The 22932-nt window shown below is 37.5% G+C and overlaps 1 protein-coding gene across 2 annotated transcripts; it reads left to right on the forward strand.

The window, feature by feature from the left end:
* Window positions 1-1031: 1031 nt before the first annotated feature.
* On the forward strand, window positions 1032-22292 carry LOC120532812 (lysosome-associated membrane glycoprotein 3). Of its 2 annotated transcripts, none has more exons than XM_039759210.1 (6): window positions 1032-1179; window positions 3437-3747; window positions 3990-4109; window positions 16219-16297; window positions 19652-19822; window positions 21970-22292. In XM_039759210.1, exons 1-6 carry the CDS (start codon window positions 1149-1151, stop codon window positions 22104-22106), a joined length of 849 nt encoding a protein of 282 aa, XP_039615144.1. In that variant the 5' UTR covers window positions 1032-1148; the 3' UTR covers window positions 22107-22292. The 2 variants fall into 2 exon arrangements, with proteins under 2 accessions (XP_039615144.1, XP_039615153.1); XM_039759219.1 differs by having other exon boundaries at window positions 3440-3747.
* The last annotated feature ends 640 nt before the right edge of the window (window positions 22293-22932 follow it).

A 22932-nucleotide genomic window follows, 5' to 3' on the forward strand; every position in this document is an offset into this window, starting at 1 on the left:
GAGCATCTAGTGAGACTGAGAATGTTATGTTGTGTTATTATAGTTATAGTAAGTAATATACAGTATGGACATATTGGTTTATTGGTTTATATGATAGATAGATAGATAGATAGATAGATAGATAGATAGATAGATAGATAGATAGATAGATAGATAGATACTAAAGGACCTATATAAAAAGAGAACACAGTATAAAGTTTGATATAATGAATAATAGGGTGGGCAGTGGTTAACTATTTGTGCTTCTGGATATTTTGTTCGAATCACGGCGCGGTCACTGTCTGTGTGGAGTTACCATGTTATGCTGTATTTTTTTTTTTTTTGTTTTCCCACAGATACCAAGGAGAAAGGACACCGGACACAAATGAAGGAGATAACATTCGCAACTTTAAATTATGTGTATGTGTGTGTCGGTTCACTGCAATGCGTTGGCGCCCCGTATTTATAAAAACAAATGAATAACAACAAAATACAATTTAAGTAATACGTATAACTGTGTAAATTTATATTATGCACATTTTTTAAGTATTAGAAAATACTTATCAGTTTTTTACTTTTTAACCTAAGAAAAACGCGATTATGTCGCCCAGCGTCTAATGCCGTCCAAATAGGTTTAACTGCAGTTTTTCTGATAGCCTTTAATTGTTAAGTATATATGCGAACAGAATGTAAAACTTGGTAGTAATAATGATAATAATTACAAAGTTGTGCAACATTATACGAATCACACATGTAATATTTCATCTTTACCATCCCAAGCATGTATAGTCCCTGCCCTCCTCCTGGTGCAGTCAGAATAGGCTCCGGCCTTTCTCGATCCAAAACAAGCTGGTTTGAAAACTGACGGATAAATGAATAAATTCTAATAAATGTACGGTATGTCCTAAAACTACAACCGGTTCATCATGACAGTTCAATACATAAACGCACACACACGCACTCATACAGTCTATCTACAAATATAAGTAAAACAAAAAAGCGAACTGCGGTTAAGAAGTCGCATCATAGCGTTGACAGGTAGCGAACATGGTACAAAAGAAGCAGGCGCTAACCATCAGTTAAACTCTGCACCTCTTGAAGCATCTCTCCTCGCTTTCATTATTACGGCAGTTTCCGCGTGCTGTGAGTAGACGCTGTAGATCGCCCCCATGAAGTTGCTTGTGTTCGTCATTTTCATAGGTAAGTTTTTGTCGGTCTCTATTCGTTTCGAATTGTTTAATATTCACTTACTAAAACGATGCGGATAATGGCTTGCATTTGCTGTAAACTTATGAATAGTTCAGATAAAATGCCCTTTAGATTCAGGAAGCCAATGAACAGTTCCACGGCTATTAATTACATCAGCTCTTAGATTGCGCTGTCACGTCTAATTACCGTTGCAGAGTCCGGGGGTCCGAAGCATATGCCGATGCAAGACAGGAATCAATCCATGTAGAGTAATTAGCAATAAACTCTCGGACCATCGTCAAGGTGTTTTTTTTTATGATAGTTAAGTTTTTCGTTACCCGTTTAAAATTATTATTATTATTTAGTTTCCATTCTGCACAATTGTATTCTTTAAATAATATGCATCCCGATTACTTTATGAAGTACCCTGACAGACTATCATGTCTACCGCTGTGAACTATCTCGCAGTGATTGCACCTCGATAAAAAGGGTTTGAGTTGATGTGCATTGAAATCACTCTATTAGAAAACATTACATTTTTTTAAATGTGTGGTGTAAAATAACTGTCAGATCTATGGACGCGTATACCGTATGTGCACCATGGTCGAAGTGAATGGATTCAATTACTCGTTATCTGTCCACTCTATGTCTCTTAATACCAACAGCAACTCCCCCACACTTGACTTCTGCTGATGGTTAAGGCTGGAACCAGTTCATTAATGTGATCCTGGCCTCTTTGTGAGTAACAAACACTGTGATGACTATCTAGTAGTTACCCACGCTCAACTGTACGGTGGTAATCCATTTCATTTAAAAGACTAAGCCGTAATTTTATTAAACAATTATAGCTTTCTGTAAGTTCTAGAAAGTTTGCAGTTAGATTGGCAAAGGCATTTCATTTCAGTATAGAATATGTCTGTGTCAGTGTGCATTTGAAGAAAGCCAAAAGATAAAACTTAAAAAAAGAAACCAAATTTAGAGCTACAAAGTTTCCTTTTGGACTGCCTTCACCTGCCACCTGATGGAAGTAACACCCTGACATTGTGTCTCTAACCGTACTTTTTTCAGCATATGAGTAACCCGCATCTTTTATGCTTAATCAAACTGATTGCAGATTTTCATGTAAAATCAACTTGCTTATTATTATTGAACTCATAGATCATTAAAATATCATTATGGATAGAAGTAAACTTTTAAAAGCAGTGTTTTTGCTTCAGGGGACTTGTCAGTGTGCTTAGACACCTACATATAGAAATTCATAAAGGTCAATTGTTTCATCCAGAATAAGTCAATGTGGGTGTAATTCTTGAGTGTATCCTTTGATCCATTGGCATCCAGTACATGGAATGGATCCTTCCCAGCAGGTGATGCTGCTGCTCGCTCTCCAAGACTGTAAAAGGAAAAGGAAACCGCTAACATATACAGATATGGGTAATTTGAATTTATCCATCATTTCAACTCCTCTTATACTGTTCCTTCATTCAATGCTTATTATGTATTTTAGCCATTGAAATGTATATATACACATTTCAAAGGACACCATGGGTCATATATATATATATATATATATATAAACTGTATATCAGCATTTCTCAACCTTTAAGTATTTGCGACCCGAGTTTTCATAACAGTTTTAATCGCCCTAACATTTTTTTGAACTGTAGATGCATATTTTATTATACCTACTTAACTTTTATCGACATTTATCTAACTCTATATTTATTATTCTAGTATCAGAATGTAGTTTAAGTTAATTTGTTTTGGTTTCAACAAATGTTTTTTTGTCATATTTTTGATTATTGTTTTCTTTTTTTCACATCTTCGCACCCCCCTTTTTGTTACTTCACACCTCTCTAGGGGGGGCCCGTCCCACAGGTTGAGAACCACTGTTGTATATATATATATATATTGAGGTGTCTATTACAATACATATATAAAAAAGGGAATAGGGGAAATTCCATGCAGAAAAATAGAAACAAAGTCAGGAAAATTATTATCCAGCTGTAGTGCCTTCATGAAGTTTGTAAATTGAAGGAAAATATTACAAATAAGCAGGTGAGGCGGTGGTAGGAAAGATAAAAAAAAAACCAAACCAAAACCAGGAGAGATGAAAAGGGACAAAGTACAGATGGGCTGTAAAAACAGCCACCTGAGGGAATACATGGTGAGTTTAAAAAGTTATTCCTTTGTTCAATGGCTATATTTGTTTCTTTATTAAATAAAGTATTGCTTTTTGAACATTTTATTTTCCATTTTGACTTTTTAAAAGCAGTTCAGACTAACAAAGGAAGTGCACATAAGAGGCCTGAGAGTAAGACATCTCCATCCATCATGCCGTGCAATGAAATAACTGTGAAAAACCCCCATACCACAGTATCACCAAGCAAGCATACACCGACTTCTGCAAATGGAAGTGTTTCAGCAGCAGCTTTGAAACCCACAGTCCTCTGTGCTCACACCTTGGAACAACATGTGTCTAATTCTAGTCCAAAACAAGGGAAATATACCATAAGAGACAAACAGCACAATGTATGCATCAAAGCAGATATGGGTCTGCAGTTTTTAATAGTGAGGAATAAGGTAAGAAATAAATCATTCACCTGCACTTATGTCTATAAAAGTAGCAGTTTGTGCTTGATGTGAAGCAGTGGAAGAACTCTCTTCCATAGCATGAATGCTAATAATATAATTAAACAATGAAATGTTACTTTGAACAAAGGCAGCTGTAGTTACAGCACGATATGAATTATGCAAAAAGGCATTAAGTCCAGACATAGAACTTGTGTTTTAATTATTAATTTTCTTCTTTTGTCCACCGCTAGAAAAATACATATTGCAACATTAATGCTGGTTATGCAAGTTTAGGAGGCCAATGTGGAAAAACTACATCAGTGTTGTCATTATCCTTCAATGGAGGGTTTATTACTTTCACGTTTGCTATGGTAGGTACAGTACATTTTCATTACTTCAAAACATTTAAGCTTGTGCTTTTCTAAATAGTCCTTGTGTGCAAGTTGTTTCAGGTTGTGTGTTACAGGGCGGTCCACAAGGTGAACTGATGTCTGACTCATGTTATAAAGCTATCTTATCATATGAGTAACAACACCACACTACCTCTAACAACCCACAATATCTAATCTTTTACTTTCTGCCTGAACTCCACCACCACCGATGGAAAACTCCTATGAAGTGTACAAGACTCTTGAGCTCAGATAACAGGAATTCACATCAGCATCAGTGAAAAGGCTCTACGGAAATTTCACTGCACCAGAGGATTCTGGTCCATACGAGGGCACACATAAACATGTTTACATCAGGGGCACCTGAAACCAAATTAAAAAGATGCTAAGTGTTTAGCCTGAAGGAAGAACACAAACAACCACTGAGAGGAGATACCCAGTTGGTTGGCAATGCTAACCAGCACACCCCTGAGATTGCTCAAGACTAAAATAATTGAGTATACCATACCTTAACATTCACAACCCCGCTTAGTCTAGTATAGGGTGACGGGAAGAAGGGGTAGTAGAAGCAGAGCTCATCCTGGCAACACCGAGCACCAAGCTAGATACTGCCTGGGAGAAGATGCCAGCCCATTGCAATGTTCACTTACACACTCAAACACCCACATTTGGCCAGTTTGGACTCACCAATTGATCTGACATGCATGTCTTTGGGAATCTCCCTGCAGTCACAGGGAGAACATGCAAACTCTAAATAGACAATGGACAGCACTCACCACTGTCCTACCATGCTGCAATCACTGATTTTAAATGAATGACACTTGATTTTTTATCTTTTTAGACTAATGCAATTTAAATTATGATTTGAGTTGCTGAAGAAGATGTATAGGGTGACACTGGGCTTCATATTTAAATATTAGCTTTATAAATCTGAATGACTGTTAGTGCAATATTGTAATTCAGATATATTCATTTTAATGCAGTGCCACATGTGAATCTGCTGGGAGTTTTCTTTTTTTTTTCCTCAAAATGACACACATGTGGTTTTCAAAGGAAGTTAGATATGTCACCACAGTAGCTTCTGTTCTTGTACTTGTGACAAATGTTTAGCTCTTTTGTTATTATGAATCTGTGAATCAGAAGTGTTCTTTTCAACATGTCTATGTGCACATTTACTGAGTGTGCAACAGTCCCAGTTTTATATTGCAGCCCATGGTAACAAGATGGCATGAATATTTTTTGTATTAACTACACAGTTATGTAAATAAGACAGAACTTATTAAAGTTTTTTCTTTAACTTATGTATTCATTTAAAATATACAGTCAAAACCTCCTGCAAGAAATGCTTGTTTTTCCAATAACATTATCCATTATCCAACTCGCTATATCCTAACTACAGGGTCACGGGGGTCTGCTGGAGTCAATCCCAGCCAACACAGGAAACAATTCCCAGGCAGGGCGCGCACAGACCAGGGACCATTTAGAATCGCCAATGCACCTAACTTGCATGTCTTTGGACTGTGGGAGGAAACCCACGGAGACAAGGGGAGAACATGCAAACTCCAGGCAAGGGGGAACCCGGGAAGTGAACCCGGGTCTCTTTACTGCGAGGCAGCAGTGCTACCACTGCGCCACTATGCCACCCGATAACAGACTACTTAGGTACAAACATGTCACATTTGAACAATTATTATGTTAGAAGTTATGAGCTATGACAAGTAACATGCAGCATGTTGTACACTGCAAACAAAAGCATGATGAGAAATGAAAATCTTTATAATGAAATTTTCTATAATATTCTAAGCTGCAATGGCAACAGAGTGCAGTTGGTTGGCATTGATGCCTCACAGCATCACTACCTATGTGGCATTTCCATGTTTTCCCTGTGTTCATATGGTTCTCTCTTGGTACTTTGGTTTCCATCCACATTCCAAAGATATGCAAGTCATGTAGACTGGCTGCTCTGAATTGTGGGTGACAGAGTATGCTTGTAAAGCGCCTCTGTGATGGACTGGCCCAACATCCAAGATTAGTTTCCAGCTTGGATTCAACAGTGCAGGGAGAAACTCTGGCTCCATGTGACACTGGACTAGGATTAAGCATCCTATAAGTTTATTGGGATCATTATTGTCACGTATACAGAGTGCAAATAAATTTTTATTTGTGTGTACAAATCTATATACAACATGCGTGGGTGGGTTTGTGTATTCAGAAATGAGTGCCCATTGAAGGTTGAAGAAATTTTAGAACAGAGCTTTTTCACAAAGAGAAGTCTGAAGTACATCAGTCAAGTGCTTCTCGAATTCTAATGTACCAGTCTTCTACCTCTGTATAGTACGTAATTTTGAAAAATACCTTACGCTAATAAATTCACTGTGTTAATGGGTTTTGAAAATCATTTTCAGCTTTTCTTTAATCTGTTATCTAGGCAGATACATATACTTTTAGAACAGACAATGTGCAATCAAATGTTTTTTCTTTAACAGCCTTTGCACTTCAATATCTCATTAAACTAATTTATCCTACCATGATTATGTTAAGATATAACTTTGCCTTTGCCCTGTAATTCACTGGTCTCTGTCGAGGGCTTGTAATTGCCATTCATCTTATACTTTGCTCACCGTGTCCCTTAATTGAAATAAACAGGATTAAAATGAATGAATGAACTCATTAATAAATTAATTCTCCTTTTTTCATCTCACAATAATGTGTTTTCCCTCCTCTTGTAAACACTTACACAGTCAAGGTGAACGGTGGTTCACACCTCTTTATTTAGTTTGAAGTCTTATTATAGAAGAGAAATTGCTCTCAGAAAATGATGGCTTTGGCTTTCCATCATCCTTTCAAAGAAGGAAAAGAAAATCTGTGCTAGAAAATGAAAGGATGTATGCATATTTGTAAGAAAACAAAAAAGCTAGTAGTTATTTTTTCTAATTTGTAAAAAGTTCAGATAAGTAAGTATATTTTCCCCAAAGCAGTTTTTACACATGAATATCCCTTGCTTTGTTTTAACTGATCTGTAATGCATTCTTGTCTAGCTGTAGTTGCACCAACAATTTTAATGTATTACACATTACATGAAAATGCCTAGGTCCCATTTGTTCATTTGTAAGCTTCTCTAACTGACCAATTAATAAAATAAAAATCAACTTGCTCTGAAATTAATGAGGAAATGTTTATTAGTATAATTTTGATGATCTCTTGGACATGTGTGGCAGTAATGCAAAAGTGTTCTGATACTGTTACGTATCTGAGAGGTCAGATCTGAAGGGGCTGAATACTACTTCATATCTGTAGTATATATCTTCAGTTTTCCTTGGGATCAGTAACGTATCTATCTATCTATCTATCTATCTATCTATCTATCTATCTATCTATCTATCTATCTATCTATCTATCTATCTATCTGTATTGTTAAGGGGGCCTGGCTGAATAGGACTTGACCAAAAAGTGTGACAAAAGACAGGAGGCGAGTGAAACCCTAAAAAGAAAAAAGAGGTAGGCACTGGCATAAATGACTATTACTGTCCTGTTGGGGCAGACAGGGCACTGCCAGGATCTACATGCACCTGCTATCCAGTAGTGACCAGGGTGCAAACATGTTATGTTCCACCCTCTTCCAAAAGAGATTTGAAGGGAAAAAAGGAGAAATATAGCTGGTGACACCTACTGGGCAAACAAATGGCCCCAGCAGTAGTGTTCCTCCAATTGAAATCCACGACTTTATCTTAAACTGGTGACACTTATCTACTTACTATATTGATGAGCTGTTTCCTAGGTGTTTGCTACAAGTATCATGTCTCCTCTTTTCAATTAGTTGATATTTTAGAACCTTTCACAACAAAATATTGCAAAGCCACAAATACAGAAAGACATTTTACTGTGATTAGAGCTTATTACTAGCTTATAATATGTGAACTGCAAACCATAATATACCTAAAGTAAAGATAAATATCAAATCATTCAAGGTAACAGCCTGGCAGCATGCAATCATTAAAATGTACTTGCTAGGAACAACCTGCTTCTAGCACTGAAACTCTGTTTACTTGGACAAACAGTGGCAGGTAACCATAGTTCAGTGGTAAGCAGCCTCCCAGGTTGCATTCTGAAATTATGCCAAATTCTACACAGTGATCTGGCCTCTGGTATAAATGTGAGTTAGTTGAAAAAGCAGACTGAAAACCTTCACTTCCTTCTTTTTGTAGTTGAGTTGAGGGAAGTTCGTAGGGCATTTACACTTCTCATTGACAGTTTTAATTAAAACAAGTTTTTAATAATGGCATAAATATTTATATTTGCTTGCCAGGCATTTATTTACATATCAGATGAAGATCTGCCATATGTTTATATTGCAGCTGCAAAGAGTCATATGTATATTATATCACTGAAAGGAGTCTTTCAAATTACAAAGGGTTAGAATTAAAAAATGACCTGCTTTAATGTCCATGTAATCTTTATGTCCAGCTATTATTCCTGGATGGGAAATTCAGCTGGTCTAGCTGGCAACATAAATAATATAAAGGAGAAAAAAATAATCATTTGTTTACAGTATAACAGAATCTGTCAGCTTTTCTGGAGCTACTCTTCACCATTAAAATCAGACTGTCGAGGTACAAATGATACTGTATATTTCATGGATAGTTTTAATTAAAACATTATTTTTGAGAAGTTTTTTTTAAAGATTTATACCTGTCTGGCTTATAAAAGCGAGTGAGCACAATCACATTGCTGGCAGTGACTTTTATACAAGGTGATTCAAACTGGTCTTTAACATCCTTTTCCCAATATACCCAGCATCTCTCCTTTACACATGTCCAAACCAACACAATCTCGCCTTTCTGACTTTGTCTCCAAACCGTCTAACTTGAGCTGACCCTCTAATGTACTGGTTCCTAATCCTGTCCATCCTCGTCTTAATCTTAACATCTTTAACTCTGCTACCTCCAATTCTGTCTCCTGCTTTCTGGTCAGTGCCACCATCTCCAGCCCATATAACATAGCTTGTCTCACTACCATCCTCTAGACCTTCCCTTTCACTCTTGCTGATCAATCTGTCACAAATTACTCCTGACACTCTTCTCCACCCATTCCACCCTGCCTGCACTCTCTTTTTCACCTCTCTTCCACAGTCTCCATTACTTTGTACTGCTGATCTCAAGTATTTAAACTCATCCACCTTCACCAACTCTACTCCCTGCATCCTCACCATTCCACTGACCTCCCTCTCATTTAAACACATTCATTCTGTCTTGTTTCCACTGACCTTCATTCCTCTTCTCCCTAGAGCATATCTCCACCTTTCCAGGGTCTCCTCAACCTGCTCCCTACTCTTGCTACAGATCACAATGTCATCAGCAAACATCATAGTCCACAGGGACTCCTGTCTAATCTCGTCTGTCAACCTGTCCATCAACATTACAAATACATTACACTTCGCTCATACACATCCTGTACAGTTCTTACAGACTTCTCTGACACTCCCGACTTCTTCACACAATACCACAACTCCTCTTGAGTCACCCTGTCATATGCTTTCTCCAGGTCCACAAAGAAGCAGTGCAATTCCTTCTGGCCTTCTCTATACTTCTCCATTAAACACCCTCAGAGCAAACATGTGGTGCTCTTTCTTGGCATGAAACCAAACTGCTGCTCACTAATCATCACCTTCCTTCTTAACCTAGCTTCTGCTACTCTTTCCCATAACTTCATGCTGTTACTCATCAATTTTATCCCCCTGTAGTTACTACAGCTCTGCATATCCCCCTTATTCTTAAAAATCGGTACCAGTACACTTCTTCTCCACTCCTCAGGCATCCTCTCACTTTCCAAGATTTCATTAAACAATCTGGTTAAAAACTCTACTGCCATCTCTCCTAAACACCTCCATTCTTCCATAGGTATGTTATCTGGACCAACAGCCTTTTCATTCTCAATCCTCTTTATAGCTGTCCTTACTTCCTCCTTGCTAATGTGTCACACTTCCTTTTTCACTATCTCCACATTATCCAACCTTCTCTCTCTCTCTCATTCTCTTCATTCACCAGCCTCTCATAATACTCTTTCCATCTGCTCAATATACCCTCCTCGTTTGTAAGTATGTTTCCATGTTTATCCTTTATCACCCTAACTTGCTGCATATTTTTCCCTGCTCGGTCCATCCGTCTAGCCAATCGGTACAGGTTCTTACTCTCTCCTTAGGGTCTAACATCTCATACAACTCATCATACACCATATCTATCTATCTATCTATCTATCTATCTATCTAATATGGCTATAGTTCTTCTACTAGGGCAGCCATGTCTCTATTGTAGGAGAAACAAACACCTCATCCTACTAGTACTAGTCATAGTTTTTTTCGCTTTATTCTAGTCATAGTAGTCATTTAGCGGCAGCATCTCTATTAAATTGTGGAATTGCCTGCGAGTATTTGGCGGCAGCGTCACAAAGTTGTTTTTGTCTAGCTGCATCAGAAAATGTACTACAACGTCTGACACGCCTCCTTTTTACTGTTTTCTCACAGCTTGGATTGCTGCTGTCATAATCGGTTTGAGTTTCATGGTTTGTTTTAATTATTTAAGTATTTGCAGGACTAGGTGTTGAAGTGACATTCGGCCTCTGTCAAGCGTTGTAAGCATACAACCAGCTTCATCGATAACTTCGCATCCAGCTTTTGAGAGTTTAAACATTCATAAACATCAAAGTGTCCACTACTGAAATCATCACCTGTGAATCTAAGATGTTTAAGAGGCATTGGCGGTTCTCCAAAGGTGTAAAATATTTGGCCAGTTCGGTACACTTGAAAGCGACAACCGAACAATTCAGTGGCAGCCATCAACTCACATGCAGAAGCATAGGTGAAGGGCTTAAGCATTTCACTCTTATAGTGCTCCTGTGTAGTATAACTATCTCCTGTACCGTTCTGTCCACACCTTGAACCTGTCCCATTCATTCAATACATAAGAGACAATGTTCCTCCAGATATCAAGATTGAGCCTGATATGGCTGTGCAGTATGTAACACAGAGAATGGAAAAGGCAGACAGCATTTCTGGGCATGGAAACCACTCGGTAAGTGACAGTTCTTTGATCGATGGTAATCATCTCGATAGATATCTCACCACCCAAATCGCTACTCGTGAATCTAAGATGTTTAACAGGCATTCCCGGAATGAACTGGATGGATTTGCCTGCGAATATTTAGCGGCAGCGTGTCTATAAACTTGTAGAATTGCCTGCGAGTATTTAGCGACAGAGTCTCTATGAACTTGTGGATTTGCCTGCGAGTATTTAGCAGCAGCGTGTCTATTAACTTGTGGATTTTTCTGCGAGTATTTGGCAGCAGCGTCACAAAGTTGTTTCCATCTAGCTGCATCAGAAAATGTACCACGACGTCTGACACGCCTCCTTTTTACTGTTTTCTCACAGCTTGGATTGCTGCTGACGGACAGCTTTATATGGGCAGGCAGTCAGTTACGTGGGAGGCGTGGGGATGGGGGACGCAGGCTGCAGGCTATGGACGTATATATGTACATAAGTAGGATTCAGTTATGACCGTTATGCGTAGAATTTCGAAATTAAACCTGCTTAACTTTTGTAAGTAAGCTGTAAGGAATGGGCCTGCCAAATTTCAGCCTTCTACCTACATGGGAGGTTGGAGAATTAGTGATGAGTGAGTCAGTCAGTCAGTCAATTAATGAGGGCTTTGCCTTTTATTAGTATAGATTTTCATATTGCACGTAAATGAATTTTTTGGAAATGCCATTTACTTTGGTACATACTTTGGAAATGCTTGAATGCAAAATTTTACTTTAATATACTGTAACTAGGGGGACAAGGGGGCTCTGCCTCCTGCTCGCTTCGCTTGCCAGCCCCCGTACAGGCCCTACGCACTAGTCATTTACCAGATCTGTCGCTTGCGACAAATCCTGCTTTGCTTTTGGATAAACATGAATATCAACTCTGTCTTTGATATCTCTGCCTTTCAAAACTATTATTGCTGACAAATCATATAGAAATCCAAGAAAACTTCTTTGTCCTGTTTTTCAGATACATTTCGTGTAAAGTGCGATACTTTTGGATGTATGGATTTGTATCCATTATTGGCAGTAAAATTTATAACAAGTCTGTTCATTTAACTCTTTCGTTTCTATGTTGCATCGCTTCTTCGTGATCATAAATATAAACCTGACCGAATTATGGTTTCTTTGAAATTAAACGTGTAGTAGCTCCGTTATATCACCTATGTCCATATATTTGATCTCTTTTCGCTCTTCCGTTATTTCACCAAGTAGTAATTTCCATTTGTTAGCGCTAATGCAATCTTTACTATCAGTTTTTTGAGACTTTTGAATGCATGTGTATCGCGCCAACGTTTTTAAAACTCTTTACGACATTCTACTTTGTCTTCTACTCTTTGTCTTTTCTTCTTCTACTGTTTGTCTTCTATTTCCACCCCCGCTTGGACCTGTTAGGTTTTCAAGTCATCTCTTGACACAAAGTCTTGTCTTGTGGGACGTGAAATTATCTTGCTGAAAATGTCTTGTCTCGTCTCTTTGAAAAAGTCTTGTCTCGTCCCAAGTTTTTTTTATATAATAGATCATCATTTTCACCCCACTTATCTTGATTAGACTCCTCAGAAAGGTCTTTCATATTCTCCATGAGAATTCCAACATGCTCCCTGGCTAGCAGACAGCTGCATTATAATCCATCCAACATGTCCTGGGTCTGCCTCAGGTTTCTCTCTTTTTTTAATTATAATCCAGTTTATTGAAACCTTTTTTACTTTATTGACTCCCCATATTCCCTGCCTTAAAAATATCATTTTATGTTGTAATACATTGTATATTGTATATACCAATATATTGTAAGATCATTGTATATTGTAAGGAAACAAAAGGGACAAGATAAAGGAATGGAGACATCCTTGATCCCCTTTTTAACATCAAAAAAAAAAACAAAAAAAACTATGCGCCAACAACAAAATGAAAAGTCAGAACCATTATGGTCCAAGACTAGAATATCCTTAAGAGGAGGCATTTCTGAAGTCAGAGCTCTGCCTACCTCGGTCACAGGTTTTAGAATGAATGCTGACATTCAGTTCCTCGATCTCTTAAATGTGTGGCAGGGTGGAAGATTGGGGCTTCTGAGTTTTGAACAAAAATGATGTCACAAGTCTTCCAGGGTATTGTCTTCCATTCTACAAGTAAAAATGGGGAAGAAACCAATAACCAAGTGTCCCCAATCTCTAGCCCTATCATCCTTACATCATTAGAGCCCTGAGGATGCTCTTCAATCTTACATGTCTGACAATATGTAATATATGCTTTTCAATTAGAAGTACACTTGTTTTTTTTTTTTTTTTAAAATACAAATATAAAGACTCTGGTTTAAGCAGCAGATGAAAAGCGGAAAGTTGATTACATTGTTTTCTTTCATTTATTTTTTCCCTAAAGACTTGTTATATTTAATTCTTAGACTGTAACAGCTGTTTATGTTGTGACTAGACAGCCCTAGCTTGCACTCACAAACCCTACAAGGATATTCGGAAAATTCAAACATTTTATGGCATACTGGAAAGAAACGGGCGGCACGGTGGCGCAATGGGTAGCTCCGGTTTCTTCTCATAGTCCAAAATCATGCAGGTTAGGTGCATTGGCAATCCTAATTGTCCCTAGTGTGTGTGTGTGTGTGTGTATGCACCCTGTGGTGGGCTGGTGACCTGCCCGGGGTTTGTTTCCTGCTGGGATTGGCTGTAGTAGACCCCCGTGACCCTGTAGTTAGGATAATATATAATATATAATATATATATATATATATAATATAAGAAGGATAATGGAAGGATGGATGGACTGGAAAGAAACAACTATCACGATTCTGTAATGTAAGAACAACAACAACATTTATTTATATAGCACATTTTCATACAAACAGTAGCTCAAAGTGCTTTACATAATAAAGAATAGAAAAATAAAAGACACAATAAGAAAATAAAATAAGTCAACGTTAATTAACATAGAATAAGAGTAAGGTCCAATGGCCAGGGGGGACAGAAAAAACAAAAACTCCAGACGGCTGGAGAAAAAATAAAATCTGTAGGGATTCCAGACCATGAGACCATCCAGTCTCCTCTGGGCATTCTGTAATGTAAGAAGTAACTTTTAGTCATGACATCTAAAATAAATTTACCAGTAATATCATAGTGACACAGAAAAAGACAGAAAAGACAGTGAGCAAAAAAAAAAAAGGTCTCATTAGACTAGAGTAGAACTTTAACATCCCCATTAGATATTAAGAGCTAAAGGGGTCTTGTGAGTAAGCAGGGGGCTGATTATCTTTAACTGAATGTTAATTAAAAAATTATCACTTTTAAGACACAGCATCATATTTTCTCCTAAGTTGTTATTAGCACAGGGGAGAGGCTTCTTTCTTGTAATGCCACAGTCAGTAAGAGGAAAGCACAGATATATTTTACACAGCAGCAAATCAATCCTATCTTTTTATCTGGGCTTTGCTATTAATGTTTCTGTGGATATATCTCACCAAGATGTGGTATGACTCGCCCACAGTAAACATTACTTTCACACAGATCTCTCCTCCAGAGTTTGGATATCTTTCATTTTGCTTGTATGATAAAAGTATCTTCCATCTTTAAATGATCACTGCTTTGCATTCTTTCTACTTGGGTTCACTTATTATGATCAGAATGCTCAGTCATAAGAGATCTTCCTCTTAGAGGCTTTAGAAAACAATTCATCCCTTCAAAATGCTTTAGTGAGATGAAAATGATAGTAGGAATGCTCAATGCAGCAGTTGGTAATGACGCAGCCTCATGAATATAGCACCCTAGGATTGTCTCCCGCATCTGGCTGTTGTCATTTGGCCCTACTCCCTGTGTCTTTGTGCTTTTAACTTTGGGAACTTCTGCTCCCCTCACAAACACATGTGTGTTAGGTTCATTGGTGAGTCCAAATTGGTTTTGTGTGTGTGTGTGTGTGTGTGTGTGTGTGTGCCCTACAATAGACTGGCAGCATGTGCTGGTGGGACACCCAAAAACTTCATGAAGCAGGCTTGATAATTATATTTTATGAAGAAGGTAATGTAGTATGTAGGAAAGAAAACAATTTAAGGTTAAAATATTAGTAAAAACAAATAAACACTAAGGGTGTTGGGTTGGCATGGTGGAACAATGGCTTACGCTACTGCCCCACTTAGCATAGTATACTGTGACAAACATTGGGATACCCTGAACATTCACTAAAGCATTTATGTAAATTTTATTATCATTAAGAATGTGATTGATAATAGCCTTGAAACTTAGTCAAGGACACCAGTGTGAAAAGAATTTTCAGTATAGTATGTAATCAGTATGTTGGTTATCATATTTTTGGACTAGCAGAATGCCATCATATTATGAAAGGCTATTTGCATTGTGGGGTGCTTTCCCATATTGATGGAGTATTTCATTGTGAAAAAATGAGACTGGAACACATTTCTGTTCACCTCTGAGCCCCATGCCTGTATTTGCTGCATATGAATGAGGGAGTGTATGTCACCTGCTCACATCTTTATGATGTTATCCATTCATTCATCCATTTCCTAATACCGTTTTCTTGCACAGGCTGGCAGATGAGTTTAGCATGACGACCAAACCTGGGTGGGTTAATAGTCCATCACAGGGGACACACTAACACACACCCACATCCACTCATATAGGGCCAACATGGAGTTGCCAATTTAATTATCATACATCTGGTAGTAGAACAGGCAAAAAGTGTAAACTCCACACTCAGAACCAGGACTTTGGAGCTGGGAGGCAGAAGAGCTAACTGGTAAGCCAACATACCAGCCTCACTGACTACAACAAGGAATGAGCTCCTGTGTCATGGAAAGAAAATCTACTACTTTGTTGGATTGCTTCAGTATTGATTTACAAATGTTGGCTTCAAATGATATTTTGAGTGGAGTTGAGGAGACATCAAGAGGAACATGATGCACAGTATGTTGCATGCGATCCTTCATGTAATTTACATAATCTGTTTTGATATGCAATTAAAGAACACAATGCCTAAAAGTTATTTTTGTTTGTTTCACAGAATGGATCATATTATTATGTGGATGACATTAATGCTATGGTGACTATTTTAACTGTGCAAGAGAAGATTCAAGGTGCTAGTAAGTTTGCCTTTGCTTGTCATTTCTAGTTTCTTGCACTTTCTGAGGAGTTTTACAATGTGAAGCTGAAAAGCTCAGTAAGTGTCATTTAGAAGTAATTTATATCTTAGACATTTTAATTTAGTAATATTCCTATATGACCCTTCCAGATTTCCAGACTGTCACCCTCTGTTTCCTTCATACATATTGAAATATCTGTCGTGTTAGTAGAATGATCATGTGGTTGTATATTTCCACACCAGTCTGAATATCTTTCCAAGTTCATTTGTTGAGATTTTGCTAATTTTAATATTTATTTCTCTAGTGTAGTATTGTAGTATTCAAGCCCTCTTAATTCAATTTGGGGCCATAAGGGACCAAGGTGCATCCTGGCCTCATTGGGTTGCAAAGCACAAACTACACAGAGATACGGTGCCAGTTCACTCCACGGCTCACTCAAGCACACCTCCTACAGAGAGACAATCATCACAACCTACATATCTTTGGGAGTGTGGAGAAAAACTGAAGTCCCAGAGAAACACACCCTTAGTGACAGGAAGAGTTTGCAAATTCCACACAGAAAATGACCAAATTTGAGGTTTTAAGAAGTAAGCACACATTTAGCTCTAATAGCTGGGATTGCTCCCATTGGCAGAAATAAACTCAAGTAGATGTTTCCTATAACTCTCTATCAGTCTCTGAAACTGAGTGGGAGAAAAAGTCAGAATACTTTTAGTTGTGTAATGTTTGAAGGATGTCTTTTATGCACAGCCCATTTGAAATCTCTTCACAGTATTTTGCTGGGATTACAATGTGGCATTTGACTTGGTCATTCCAGAACCCTCCATTTCTTTCTTTTCAGCCATTTCTTGGTAGAGTTACTGGTATGTTTAGGGTCATTATTATATTGTAAGATCAACTTTTGGTTCAGTTTCAGTCTTCTTACAAATGGTCTCACATTATCCTCAACCACCCTCTAGTACAATGAAAAAGTCGTAATGGATTCTGTGATGGACAGCTACCCAGGCCTTGATGCAGCAAAGTAGCCTATCATGCTTTATAACTGGTATCAGATGGTTCTGGTCAAATGATGTCTTGGCCTTTCATCAAACATGGATTCTGGTACTGAGGCCAAATAATTCTGGCAGCTCTTTTGATCTAGGCAAGGTATTTATACACACTTCTACAACAAGGAGCAAACCAAACAGGCTCCTCCAAGATCCTCTCTAATAATGTTCAAATAATCCACACCGCATGTGGAACACCAATTTTAGGTATTTGATGCAGTGATATACGTATGGTTGCACTTAATTTTTCCACATGCAAAATTCAAATTTCTGTTTATTTAAATTATACAATGGAGTACAAATTGTAAATGTGGCATGATGTTTGTTATATCACCTTTATCTATAGTATTAGGGTGTTGTACCATGTTAGCCATTATGAATATAGTGAGAAGTCAAGCAAAATGACACTTTTTATTGGCTAACTAAAAAGATTAAAATATGCAAGCTTTCGAGGCAACTCAGGCCCTCTTCTTTAGGCAAAATGTAATCTTATTGTAATCTTTTTAGTTATCCAATAAAAAGTGTCATTTTGCTTGACTTCTTACCACCTTTATCTATAAATACTATTTAAATGAATATCAAATATTGATATGTCCACGTATGTTAAAATAAAAAGCATTTCACGTTGTACATACTTTATCACATGACTGTAGCACCTTTGAAGCTCTTCTGTATATACATCACCCCTTTGACTGCTTCTTTACTGCTCAGATTTTGAAAGAGACTTTTGTAGATGATTATTAACAACTCTTTTCTCCATCTTCCTTCCAGAATTTAGTTGCCATTTTTAGTGTGGCCACTATGTGTTTAAAGGATTATGGTTAATGCTGTGGTTTATTTTTTCTTACAGAGCTCAGATTTGTAAAGCTATATTTTTAATCTATTTGTATATAATTCATAATTGTGGGTTTTGTGTTGCTTAACAGACTTCACACTTGACAAGCTTATTAGTGCTTGCACTCCTATGCTTAATTCACCTACAGTATAAGATAGGGATGGGAAAGGCAGGGAAACCATTAGATGCTCAGAACAGCAGATCTAACAAAATAAATGAGTTAATCAAGAAGACAGGGACACAGTTGGAAACTTGTTAAGGGTAAATTTCATGCAAACATTAGAATGTTTTTCTTCACACAGGGAACCATAGACACATGGAATAAGCTACCAAGTGCAGTAGTGTGGTAGACAGTAAGACTTTAGGGACCTTCAAAGCTGGACTTGATGATATTTTGGAAGAATTATGTGGAACGGTGAGCTTTGTTTAGCTGAATGGCCTGTTCTTGTCCAGATTGTTCTAATGTTCTAAAATTCTAATATAGCAGTATGTAAAAATAGCACTCGGCAAGAAAGTGTACCCTCACGGTAGCAGGGCTCAGTAGAGTTCAATCGTGAGTCCTAAAAGACACAGAAGTTTACAAAAACAAGGGTTCTGCTCCCCTTGAGCACAACAATGGGACATTTTCATGATCAAGGAGGCATCTTTTAAAAGTCTTATTTTTCATGTGAGACTACAGATATGCAGCTGGAAACATGTATCACTTTCTACCTGTTTGTTACTAACTGCTAGAGCCAGCAGAGGGTGTCTGTTGTACTGTTTAGTATCTTGACAAGGTGATTCCGGCTTTTATCATATTATATAAAATTAAAATATGTAGATATGTACGCTCGCTGAGCAAATTATTAGGAAAACTATATTAATAATGGGTAAGGCCTCTTTTCGTTCTTCACTTTGGGATGCCACAAGATGTTGGAAACATTCCTTTGAGATTCTGGTCCATATTAGACATGATTGCATTGTGCAATTTCTGCAGATCTGTCAGCTGCACATTCACGCTGTGAATCTCACGTTCTGTCATATCGTACAGGTTGTAACCTATTAGTTGTTCCCTGAGGAAGGCCCATATTAATTTGTTTCAGTTTGTGCTAACATAAATTTTTATTTTAAACCTCTGGTAGTTTACTGCTTAGCTTTTCACCATTTTAGGTCATTCAATGCATTTCAACTGATTAAATTTGAAGAAAAACTGGAAATACTGAGGTGTTCAAAAACTTTATTGCATTTTTAAAAGTGTACAGTGCTAAGGGCATGTCATTTGAAGTGAATCATATTTATACATTATTATTGTGGTGATTCAGAAAATGTACAAATTAGTTATTTAATATACCAGTAAGTATAGAAACATCTGCCTTTTTACCTTATTAATGCAAACATTTTAATTTTCTGTTTTTATTTGTTCTGTCTATTGGTATTCGATCTGAATAAAATGTGTGCTCCTCATTGTCTTTGCCTGTATACTTTGTTTTTTAGAAGCAGTAACTTATGGAAGAATAAACAACACCAGAATGTTTGAAACTGCTATTGGTAAATCATACAAGTGCAACAGCCAACAAATATTTTCATTTACAAATGACTTCAAGCTTATAACTCTTAACATGCAGATCCAGTCATTTAATATAAGCAATGATTCATTTGGAGAGGGTAAGTATTAACATTTTGGGTGTCCTAATAAAACACTAGTGTGGGTCCTTTCTAAGTCTAGCCTGAGAAGTACTTAGGTTAGAAAACATAAACACAAAAGACATACAATCAAAGTGACGTTAAGTGTTAGAAACCGAAATAACTTTTAAAATGAGATCAAGCAAATAGTATAGTATACAGTAGTATAACTTTTAAGTTTGTTTTTAATGACAATATTTAGCCTTTTTTTAGGTTTTGGAGGACAACAAAATGTAAAATAATTATATATCGGTAGAAATAAACTAGAATATACAGCTACAGTAGAGTAAGGAAAGCTGCACAGCTCTATGCAGAACTTCATAGATGAGTGTAATTCCTCAATGGATTAAATGAAACAACAGATGAACAGATAAATCTTCTAACTGAGTTTTTGGAAATATTTATTTGTTGTTGCCAGTCCAGTAAGTGTTTTCTGTTGCAGAAAAGAGTGTGTTCTCCACTTCCTTAACACAGCACATTGTGCTGATTTGCGATGATGATGATGAGCCCAATGTGTCAAAGGAAGTTTTACCACTATTGTAATCACAGCCAAAGTGATAATGGTTAGGACCTCTGCAGCACAAAAAACTAGCACACACAGAGAAATTGCCAAGATCAAGACTGAGAAATACTGCATTAGCCTAGATTTTCTGTCTACAACAATTCATATATATATGCACATATTATTGACATTTCATACACATTTATATATAACCGTTCATCTATCCATTCATTGTTTTAGTTTACATTTTCTAATATAGGATGTGAATGACAGCTGGCATCTTTACCCAGCTGGGACACGCTCAACATGGAAGGAAAGGGGGAGACAACATGCACGGGGCATTGTCTCCCCAAGACTGCTAGATGGCAGCCAGCTAGGCATTATGGGAACTGGAGTTGTTGGATTCAGCCCTATCGGGTTCATAGGAGCTGCCAGGGTTGCTGCAGAGACTGGGGAGCCCTAATTGTTCAGGCTCTCGCCTCACCCACAACTGCTTCTGAGGTACAGCTTTGGAACATCGGAAGTTCATTTGGGTGTAGCATAAAAGAAGCCGGCTGCCTCAGGTCCTGAAGTCAGAGTCAGAATTGCTGAGTCTGTATACTGTGCTTTGTACTGTGGCTGTGGTGGGAAACGCTTACCAGCTAAGAGTTTCCCACAATAAATCCTCTTGTTTATTTTATACTTGTGTCCGAGCATGTCTGTATTAGGTGTTTGGGGAGCTGAAGCACCCCCTGGTGGCCACAATGGTCTGAAGGAGTAGTAACCTACACCAGCAGGTTCAGAAAAAAGGCAGGAAATCAGCTCTAGACGTCACAAAGCACGCTCATTCACACATCCACATTCACTCTGGCCCGGCCAATTGAGGTCGCAGTTTACTGTTCTTTGAGATGTGGAAAGAAAACAGAATAACACGAGAAACCTTTGCAGTCACTGTGAGAATGTATAAATGATACACAAACAGTGATCTAAATCGGAAAAGCAGGGAAATCACTGTTTACTATTAAATTCAGCCATGATGGACTTCAAGTCAGATCTTATTAGACCAAGTCTCTGTCTCACTATTATATACAGTATGCTCCTGATGTAGTCACCTGAGTAGAGTTCTTGCCTTTCCTAAAGATCTTAATGATTCCAATGGGTTTGCCTTTACAAATCTTTGAGAATTGCATAATCAGAAAGGGAGATTCCTCACAAATGATTTATCTTTCCTTGATTGAAGTTAGCCTCTTAGTGAATGCTCCACAGTTGGTACTGTTTTGAACTGCTTACCCTATATATTAGTAGAATAATCATTTTACAGTTACTGTATTGTGCAGATTTGCAATATGACAGAAAGGCTTTTTTCAACTCGGCAGCTTTATACTTTGAAGTTAAACATTTTTGCTTAACAATGCACTACCTAATAAGTTTTTTTTCTCTTTCTGTATCTAATGGTTGATATGCACCTCACACCACAAAGAAATCCAATCATAACCTATAGAAAGAACTACACACCATAACCAACCTACAGAGATCTCTGAAATCTACAGTATTGTAAATCTGTTTATGTTTTAGCTCATTTGAACTGACACATACTCTGCTAGCAGTAAGAATCACCTTACATATAATGGTTATTTTCTTTATACAGTGCAAGAATGTGCCATTGATGAAACAAAAAGAAGAATCCTGCTAATACTGGGAGCATGTCTGGTTGGAATAACCCTTGTCATCCTTTTGATATACTTGATGAATCGGGAGCACAGAAGAGGCTATCAAACTTTGTAAAATAAGGAAGGAAAAGGCTTGCCATTAATGGCAAAAAGAATCCTGTCTGGCTCATCATACCTGAAAAAGGGTTTTCATCTGTGTTATTTTCATCTTTAACAAATAAAATATACATTTTGAATTACGTTTAGTTTACATTGAATGTTAAACATGTATACAATCCATTCAAATAAAATAAATGCACAAGCTTAAAAAAACAATTGCACTTCTTTAACAAAGGTAACCTGAGTAATAACCACATTATTTTTACCTTAATATGACTATCCTAATATACCCAGAAAGAAGTCCTGTGAGAAAATGAAAAAGAAGAAGCAGTAGTTCTAGCTCAGGTTTTGTCCATTATTTAAATAACTTGCTTTATAGTAATAATAATAAGCTACAACTAAAAAGATGAATTTTTAGATGTAACACAGTGAACATGAGACCCTGACAGTACTGAGTGAGTTAGACTTGCCCATTAACCTAACCTGAATATCATAAATGTGTTTGAACGGAGTAATGTGCAGAGATGCAGGGTGGAAAATAATGGTTGAAATGCAGCTGTGACTGTTCAGACAGGCACTAGCAGAGACTGAGCCACTGCCTGTACTGTCATCAACAGGGTATGCAACTGGGGGAGGTCTAACATTGCAGACTGTGAAAATAAGAATCGACAACAGTTATGAAGCAAGCATCATAAGGAAGAAAATGTATTCATAAGTTTTTTATTGTTCTGCCACTGTTCCGCCACACTACTATGTTTTCATTTAAAAAGCACACCTATATCTCCATTATGGCTTTTGTCCGCATCCCCTGAAAACAGTGACTTTTTAAAAAAGCTTTCCAG

This window comes from Polypterus senegalus, chromosome 1 (assembly GCF_016835505.1).
Source record: "Polypterus senegalus isolate Bchr_013 chromosome 1, ASM1683550v1, whole genome shotgun sequence".
NCBI lineage: Eukaryota > Metazoa > Chordata > Cladistia > Polypteriformes > Polypteridae > Polypterus > Polypterus senegalus.

Excerpts from the sequence above, each read along its gene's own strand:
- LOC120532812 (XM_039759210.1), top strand. The coding sequence starts at position 1,149 with ATGAAGTTGCTTGTGTTCGTCATTTTCATAG. Across the intron at positions 1,180-3,436 it reads TGTGTTCGTCATTTTCATAG|CAGTTCAGACTAACAAAGGA; the intron begins GTAAGTTTTTGT and ends ACTTTTTAAAAG. Across the intron at positions 19,823-21,969 it reads CAATGATTCATTTGGAGAGG|TGCAAGAATGTGCCATTGAT; the intron begins GTAAGTATTAAC and ends TTCTTTATACAG.